General features: G+C 56.5%; 3 protein-coding genes across 7 annotated transcripts in view; 2 read left to right on the forward strand and 1 right to left on the reverse strand.

Annotated features, from left to right (window-relative positions):
• Positions 1-1,713, forward strand: part of Slc17a7 (solute carrier family 17 member 7) — a 12,440-nt gene extending 10,727 nt beyond the window's left edge. For all 3 annotated transcript variants that reach the window (XM_031386555.1, XM_031386557.1, XM_031386556.1), the window contains one exon: positions 342-1,713. In XM_031386555.1, the coding sequence (XP_031242415.1) occupies positions 342-635 (294 nt within the window). In that variant the 3' untranslated portion in view covers positions 636-1,713. The remainder of the gene's footprint in view (positions 1-341) is intronic.
• Positions 1,714-1,916: 203 nt separating this feature from the next.
• On the reverse strand, positions 1,917-7,484 carry Gfy (golgi associated olfactory signaling regulator). 2 transcript variants are annotated; one of them, XM_031386564.1, is made up of 7 exons: positions 7,404-7,484; positions 5,734-5,864; positions 5,057-5,134; positions 4,313-4,458; positions 3,002-4,167; positions 2,625-2,798; positions 1,917-2,198 (listed from the first exon to the last, which is right to left on the reverse strand). In XM_031386564.1, exons 5-7 carry the CDS (start codon positions 4,146-4,148, stop codon positions 2,005-2,007), a joined length of 1,515 nt encoding a protein of 504 aa, XP_031242424.1. In that variant the 5' UTR covers positions 4,149-4,167; positions 4,313-4,458; positions 5,057-5,134; positions 5,734-5,864; positions 7,404-7,484; the 3' UTR covers positions 1,917-2,004. The 2 variants fall into 2 exon arrangements, with proteins under 2 accessions (XP_031242424.1, XP_031242423.1); XM_031386563.1 differs by lacking the exon at positions 7,404-7,484 and adding an exon at positions 7,079-7,212.
• On the forward strand, positions 6,491-7,304 carry Pth2 (parathyroid hormone 2). 2 transcript variants are annotated; one of them, XM_031386566.1, is made up of 3 exons: positions 6,491-6,686; positions 6,786-6,916; positions 7,098-7,304. In XM_031386566.1, exons 2-3 carry the CDS (start codon positions 6,789-6,791, stop codon positions 7,270-7,272), a joined length of 303 nt encoding a protein of 100 aa, XP_031242426.1. In that variant the 5' UTR covers positions 6,491-6,686; positions 6,786-6,788; the 3' UTR covers positions 7,273-7,304. The 2 variants fall into 2 exon arrangements, with proteins under 2 accessions (XP_031242426.1, XP_031242425.1); XM_031386565.1 differs by lacking the exon at positions 6,491-6,686 and having other exon boundaries at positions 6,750-6,916.
• Positions 7,485-7,503: the final 19 nt, after the last annotated feature.

Here is a 7,503-nt window from a genome sequence, read left to right on the forward strand (position 1 = left end):
TTTTTTTTTTGGTCAGATTCTCACTCTGTAGACCAGACTGGCCCTGAACTCACAGAGATCCACCTGCCTCTGCTTCCCTTTAAATGTTTTCATTTTAAATGTGTGTCTATGTATGTGAGTCCTGAGCCCACAGAGGCGACTGTGAGCTGACTCATTTGGATGCTGGGAACCGAACTTGGGTCTCATGCAAAAGCAAGCAGTAAGACCTAAGCCCTGAGCCATCTTTCAGCCCCCAGACTATGTGTTTTTAAAAACACGTAGCCCATGCTGGCTATCCTCCTGCGTCACCCTGCAGAGTCTCTGAACTGATAAACATGCATCCATCTCTCTCTGACCCCCAGACGCGGGAGGAGTGGCAGTACGTGTTCCTCATAGCCTCCCTGGTGCACTATGGAGGTGTCATTTTCTATGGGGTCTTTGCTTCGGGAGAGAAGCAGCCGTGGGCAGAGCCGGAGGAGATGAGCGAGGAGAAGTGTGGTTTTGTTGGCCACGACCAGCTGGCTGGCAGTGACGAAAGTGAAATGGAAGACGAGGCTGAGCCTCCGGGGGCACCCCCCGCACCTCCTCCTTCCTACGGGGCCACGCACAGCACAGTTCAGCCTCCGAGGCCCCCACCCCCTGTCCGGGACTACTGACCACGTGCCTCCCACTGTTGGGCAGTTTCCAGGACCTCCACTCGATACACCTCTAGCCTGAGCGGCAGTGTCGAGGAACCTCACTCCTCTCCTGCCTCGGGCTTAAGATGCAAGTCTTCCCTTGTTCCCAGTGCTGTCCGACCAGCCCTCTTTCCTTCTCAACTGCCTCTTGCGGGGGTGAAGCTGCACACTAGCAGTTTCAAGGATACCCAAACACCCCTGAAAGTTGTTCTCCGCTTGTTCTGCCTGTGTGGTTTCAAATCTCCCCTTTCAGGGCTTTATTTGGATGGACAGTTCAACCTCTTTCTCTCTTGTGGTTTTGAGGTTTCACCCCTTTTCCCAAGACCCCAGGGATTCTCAGGCTACCCCGAGATTATTCAGGTGGTCCCCTACTCAGAAAACTTCATGGTTGTCCTCTAGTAGTTCCAAGGCTCGCCTATTCTGCATTTTCCAAGTTGGTTTAACCAACCATCCATGCCGCCATTCCCAGGACTGATTCTCACCAGCGTTTCTGAGGGAAAATGGCGGTTTCAAGCCCTCCCCATCCCTTTCTTCCCTCGTCCCCTCACCAGCACACTTTGCCGAGCCTTGTCCTTAGCTTAGTACAATCAGTGTGCAGGGAATGGCCAACATGGCTCTGCTCACCCTGCACTCTTTTTCTGACTCAGTTTTCAGGTCCCAGTAGTGGCTGCTCAAACCTCTTAATTCAGTGGCTCGAGGCCACCTCTTCCTCCCAGTGGTGGTTTTGGGTTCTCCCTTTCTCCCCCAAATCCTTGCACTTTATTCTCCTGGGTGGTTCCAGACCGCCCTCGGTTTCTCAGTGGCCATTTCTTGTGTCCCTCAGGGACGAAATGATTCCAAATCTGGGGTGCTTCCCCTCATAGACACCCCTCTTTCAACGTAGAAATCTGGGGGGCGGCAGGGTAGGTATGTGAGAGAAGTTACAGAATCCAAGGAAAGGGATCGGGGCTGGGAGAAGAGGGTTGTCCCTGGGGCAGGGACGTGTCTTGGTGTCTGTCTCTGTGCTGTAAACCCTGCCCTGCCCCAGCCACTCCCAATAAACGCTTTGGTGTACGGATTAGGTGTCACGTGATGTGGGCCCCACGCGCCTTCCTCCCTCGGGCCTGGGGGTGCAGACCCCGGATCGAGCCCCCAGTTTCCCCCTTGCTTTAGTCAGAGCCCAGCCCTCCACCACCTCCAGATCTGGACCTCGGTTTCTCTCTCCCTCCTCCCGGCTCCCCTCCGCCCGCCCCTCCGCCAAGCACTCAGGCGCAGATTCCAGTGGGCGCGGCGGTTTATTGGGAAGTTCTGCCTGGCTCTGGGGTGCGCCTCTAGGCGTTGAAGCTGGGCCCGGTCTGCGGCGCGGTCCTCAGACGAAGTTGGGGGACAGCGCCGCGGGTGACAGGGCTTCCAGGCGCTGCGGCCCCCGAGGCGGTGGGGGCAGCTTGGGCGGCAGAGGGGGCGTGGAAGGTGGCGGCTGGGTGGCGATGTGGGAGGGCACCCACGCATCAGGGGCATAGAAGTAGAGATCCAGCGGGTCCTTTGGGGCATCCAGGTGCAAGACTGCAAGGGCGAGGGCCGCATCAGGTGGCTTGCAGTCGCGTACGTGCGGCGGCGGGGAGGAGCGTGTGGGAGGATGAGGTGGTGGTGGGCGAGCCTCGATTTGGGGGGTGGTACGGAATTAGGCGGGGCTTAACTGAGCAGAGAGGGTGTGTGGGTGTAGGGGGGGATTTAGGTTCAGAGAGGGAGTGTAGTGTGTGTGTGTGTGTGTGTGTGTGTGTGTGTGTTGGGAATCTGGGCTACACAGTGAGATCCTATCTCAGAGGAGGAGGATGAAGTGGGAGGAGGAAGAGGAATAATTTTCAGATGTAACGGGCTGGGAACAGACCTTGGTGGGGTCGAGCCTTACACATACCTTGGACAGGGGTCTGTGTTCTAAGTCCCCTGTAAGGCCTGGATAAGGTCTTTCTCCAGTGAACAAGCACTCACCTGGTTCATCTCCGCTGTCCTGGAGCCGGTGGTGGGCAAAGGACCTGTGTCTGGAGGCTCGGCGGTAGAGGCACCACAGCAGGAGGAAGATGCCAATCAGCATCCCTGTCCCCGCGAAGAACAGGCATAGAGCCCCACCGACGGAGCCCCGTGGGCGGCTGACCAGAGTCACCCCTGAGGGATGACACAGCCATCTAAACTAAGCTGAGGGCTTCCTCCCTCAAACACAGGAGTCCAGACCAAGCCCTCGTCCTTCAGACCCAGGAACCCCAGCCCCACTTCCTCAGACCCAGGGATCCGAACCCAGCCCTCCTCCCTCAGACCCAGCCCTTCTCCCTCAGACCCCGGGCTCCAGTCCCTGCCCTCAGGCCCCTCACCGGTCTCCTTCACTCGCTCCACCACGATGATAGTATTGACTGTGTCTCCTCGGCTGTGTCTCTGAGGGGCCTGAGGCACGGCAGGGGCCACCTGATTGGGGTGCTCGAGAGGGGGCCCTGCAATCCTTGCTGAGGGAAGAGGGATATCTGGCCCTTTAGGGCCTGAGTTCTGGGGTATGTGCAGCTCTTTGGTTCCTAGGGAATCTGAGGTGGACAGGCCAGGGGTGGCAACTTGGGTGGTTGCAGGGGCTTCTGGGCTGGGACTCAAGCCAGGCTCACTGGGAGTGGGGGCTTCTTCCCCGAAGGTTGTTGCCTGGGTGGGAAGGCTAGAGGTGGTGTCCAAGTCAGAGGTCATAGCCACCTCTGCTACATTTTGATTGGTGGCTGTGGGAAATTGTGTTTGGGGGGCATCAGTGGGATTGGAGTTGTGAGTGGTGAGAAAGGCTGACTGTGGACTTTCTGTAGGGTCAGGGTAGGTGGTTGGTAGCAATGCAGAATTTAGGTTTCTGGTCACACCAGAGTCATAGGTCTCTAGGGATTTGGAGCTAAGGAATTGGGTGGGGTTAGGACTTGGTATCTTAGGCCCTTCACCAGGTGAGAGTTTGGGGGTATCTCCTTTGGAGATTTCAGGGGACCCATGGGGTAGAGTTGGTGTGGAGTCAGTATATACAGTCTCAGGAGACTCTGAGAGTGAGGTGTTGGAGGGGTGAGGTTTTGGGGTTTCAGGAGTTTCAGACGGGAAAATTCCAGTTGGGTCAGGTTTGGGAGTCTCAGAAGATTTAGCAAGTGTTGCTTTGGAGGGGCTCATTTGTGAAGTACCCTGGGATTCTGCTACTGAGGTGAGCTGGACAGGCATGGGAGTCTCCAGAGAAAGGAAGGGGCTGAGGCTGGAGGTCTCCCTTAAGTTTTTTATGGAGACCTGAGGGGAGGCTGAGGGTGGTGTCCTGGAGTGCTCAGGAGGATTGGTTGCAGAGTATCCTGGGGTAGGTTGATCTCTAGTAAAATTTTCTGGAGCACCAGTGGGTATCCCAGAGGGCAGAAGCATCCCCTGGAGATCAGAGCCCATAGGCAGAGAGGGGGCTGCCCTGGAACTCAGACCATCAAGGAGAAAGAGGAGGAAGAAGAAGATGGGGCTGAAGGGCTGCATGGTGCTGAGATGCTTATAGCTGTGGAAGGAGTAGGCAGGAAACAGTCAAGGCCAAAGCATCTGGAGCCACGCCCACCAGAACACCACACCCACCCGAACACCACGCCCCCACACAACACCACACCCACACAAACATCACGCCCACCCATGGAGGCCACACCTACCGGCTCCCAGAAGGACCAGATCTGTCCAGGGACCCTGGCAAAAGCCAACAGCACCTCCCTGGAGGCTGTGGGATGGTAACCAGTCGCCAAGGATACGGGAGTTCGGGGATTTTTGGGAGCAGTAGTACGTTTCCCAGTGGGGGTCCCTGAAAAATTGGGACATGATGACCCCTTTCCAAGGTCCCACAAATGTTAGACTCCACCTTCAGAGGGTGTCAGATGGCCAAGGGGACATAGGACAATCTTTTCCCAAGGCTCTTAAGAGGCCAGGACTGCAAAGGCTTTAACACCTGAGCAGGATAAGAATGAAGAACTGGGGCTCAAACTCAGTCAGAGGAGGAGGAAGACTCCACAATCCCGAGAAGAGAAGCAAACTGTTGGGCCCTGAGTCCCACAGAGTGGAGGGCAAAGGGTCTATGTGTCTGGTTCTTGCCAGAAATTAGGTACTTAGAGATTTTGAATATTGGGGCCTACAAGCAGGGCTGAAGGGTTACAGGGGGAAGGGGCATGGGATCACTGGACCACAGGTTAGATGATGTCTGAATCTTACAGTTCCAGGTCTTCAAGAAATAGGGATGTGAGGTGTGGGACTCCTCAGCCCGATGGGGATACAGATGGGACAGTGGACTCAGGCCCCTGTTTACAGAGGATGGAGCTAGGGATCCAGTAACTCCTGTGGTGGATTGGAGATGCAGGAGTGAGCTGGGGTGGGACAGGGTCCTCTGGAGTCATGGGGGCTCTTACCTGTTTGGCAGTGTCCAAGACAATGGCAGGTGATCAGCTCTGAACAAAGAGCTAGGCAGGGAGTGTTGCTGAATGGCGCTGGAAGGAACAGGCAGTAGGGTCCCAGAGGCACACAGGTGACGCACCTGACCCCCTCCCTGGGGACTCCTGAGAGCCTAGCAACAGGCTGAGATTCTTAAAGGGACAGAGACCCAGGACCTCATTGATAGGGTAGAAAAGGAAGCTGGATTGAACCAAGCTATGGTCTCTTTGCAGCCAAGGTTTGGCCTGGTATGATGGTACAGGCCTGTGATCCCTGCTCTCGGAAGGCAGAGGCAGAAGGATTATGAGTTCAAGACAGCTTGGGTGACATAGTGAGACCCCAAACAGCCTGAGCTACAGCAACTCTAAAACAAAAATAAAACCTAATCAAATACACACACATAAAACAAATAAACACAAAACTATCAACCCCACAGACACAAAATCCAGCTGGATGGTGGTAGAACACACCTTTAAGCCTAGCACTTGGGAGGCAGAGGTCAGTGGATCTGAGTTCTAGGCCAGCCTGGTCTACAGAGCAAATTCCAGGGCTACACAGAGAAACCTTGTCTCAAAATACAAAGTAAATAAATAAAAACGAGTTCTACATCCTTTCCCACTCCCCTCTCAAATCTAAGGACCTAAGTCCCTGGTACCTTTCTAGTCTAATCTCGTCAGGCCATACTGTTCTCTTCAGACTGAAGAATCCAGGCTTCCGGAACACAGAAGTGGGGGGACCTGTCTTGACCACGTTTCTGTTTGGGATTCCAGGTTTGGCCCCTCATCTCTGTGGAGGTAGAAGTCCAGGCCCCGTTCAACCTCCCTTGTTCATGATACAGGACGAGGGTGTTGCTCTTTATTCCCCGCGCCTCTTTGAGACAGTCTTATGTAGCATACATAGGCCTCAAATCTGCAGTGACTGTTTCTGCCTCCAGAGTGCACGGCACTTGCACTCTGGCCTTGGGAGCCCCCTTGAAACATGCTAGGTAAGAATGGTTGGTCCTAATCTTCACCATGTCCCCGTGTCCCTTGTAGGGAGAAGAAAGACTTGTCCCAGTGGAAGCCCGGGGCCTCCTGTGCCGTATTTCACGCTGGTGACTTCACCTGTTTGCACACTACCACCTCCTTTCTCTCCTCTCTGGCTCTCTCCTGATGGGCTCCTTCCTATATCCTCTCAGCCTTTTCTCTCTTCCTTCATGCTGTTCCCTTCCTAGGCATCTTGTCTTTGCCCTTCTGTCTGGAGGTTATTTCTTCCCCGTCTTTCTCCCTTGTATTTCTCTGCTCTCTTCCCTGCCTTTCTCTGTGTCCCCGACTTGTGCTCTGATGGTCCCCCTCTCGAGTCTCTATTTTTATCCCTCTGACACACCCCTTGTGTCCACTTCTCTGTCTGTCCTCCCCCCTTCTTCAGTACTGGCTCTGGGTCCCAATTAGTTGGTGTTGGCTACGGCAGCACAGGGCCCCACCAGGCTTCTCATTACCGCTGGCGGCTCCTAATGAGCGTGGGGTGGAGTGACCCCGCGCCCCCAGCCCGGCCTGCGTCACTGCCGCCGCGGGGGCTGTGAGGGTATATAAAGGGGGCGTGAGCATAGCTGCCCGAGCCCACTGTACGGTAGGGCGCCCTGCGGGAGGCTGGTGGCGGGATTGGACCATGAGCCCTAGGCTGCTGGGCGGGATGGTGACCCTGAGATCCTGTCCCCTGTGTCCACAGGTGATGGAGACCTGCCAGATGTCCAGGAGCCCCCGAGAGCGGCTGCTGCTGCTTTTGCTGCTGCTACTGCTTGTGCCCTGGGGCACTGGCCCTGCCTCAGGTGTTGCCCTGCCCCTCGCTGGTGTGTTCAGGTAGGTGTCAGGTCCCCGACACTCAAGGGAGGGAGGAGAAATGCCCCCAAGGGAAGGCGAGATAAGGCGCACGGGGGGCGGGGCGGTTTGGAGGGCAGGGGTGCTTAGCGTCAGACTGGAGTGTGGACCCGCGGTGGTCCGTGGGGCCTAGCGCTCAATCACCGCTTCTCTCTTCCCGCAGCCTCCGCGCCCCCGGCCGTGCCTGGGTGGACTTGGGTACCCCCCTGTCTCGGCGCAGCCTGGCGCTAGCTGACGACGCGGCCTTTCGGGAGCGCGCGCGCCTGCTGGCCGCCCTGGAGCGCCGCCGCTGGCTGGACTCTTACATGCAGAAGCTGTTGCTACTGGATGCGCCCTGAGCCTAATAAAGAGCCTGCCTGCCGCACTGCGACTGCGCCTCCTTATTGTGCTGCTCTCTTGTGTGTGGGGGTGGGGGAGGGGCCCCACAGCCACTGCAACCGGGACCCTCCGCATCCTCACTGGTCTTCACCTTCTCCGGGTTCCCTCTTGGATCGTCTGTCTCGCGACTCTGTCCTCTTCTGATTCCCTCGCCGTTCAGCTCTCCTTTCGTCACAGTCAAGGGGTCCCTG

The sequence above is a fragment of the Mastomys coucha genome, unplaced genomic scaffold (genome assembly GCF_008632895.1).
Source record: "Mastomys coucha isolate ucsf_1 unplaced genomic scaffold, UCSF_Mcou_1 pScaffold21, whole genome shotgun sequence".
Lineage (NCBI taxonomy): Eukaryota > Metazoa > Chordata > Mammalia > Rodentia > Muridae > Mastomys > Mastomys coucha.

What these genes read in the sequence shown, in the direction of transcription:
- Gfy (XM_031386564.1), bottom strand. Translation starts at nt 4,148, where the DNA reads ATGCAGCCCTTCAGCCCCATCTTCTTCTTCCTCCTCTTTCTCCTTGAT. An exon ending in GGAGCGAGTGAAGGAGACCG is followed by an intron (nt 2,799 to 3,001) that starts GTGAGGGGCCTG and finishes GTCATCCCTCAG; the next exon opens with GGGTGACTCTGGTCAGCCGC. An exon ending in GGACAGCGGAGATGAACCAG is followed by an intron (nt 2,199 to 2,624) that starts GTGAGTGCTTGT and finishes TCGCCCTTGCAG; the next exon opens with TCTTGCACCTGGATGCCCCA.
- Pth2 (XM_031386565.1), top strand. Translation starts at nt 6,750, where the DNA reads ATGGTGACCCTGAGATCCTGTCCCCTGTGTCCACAGGTGATGGAGACC. An exon ending in CCCCTCGCTGGTGTGTTCAG is followed by an intron (nt 6,917 to 7,097) that starts GTAGGTGTCAGG and finishes CTCTTCCCGCAG; the next exon opens with CCTCCGCGCCCCCGGCCGTG.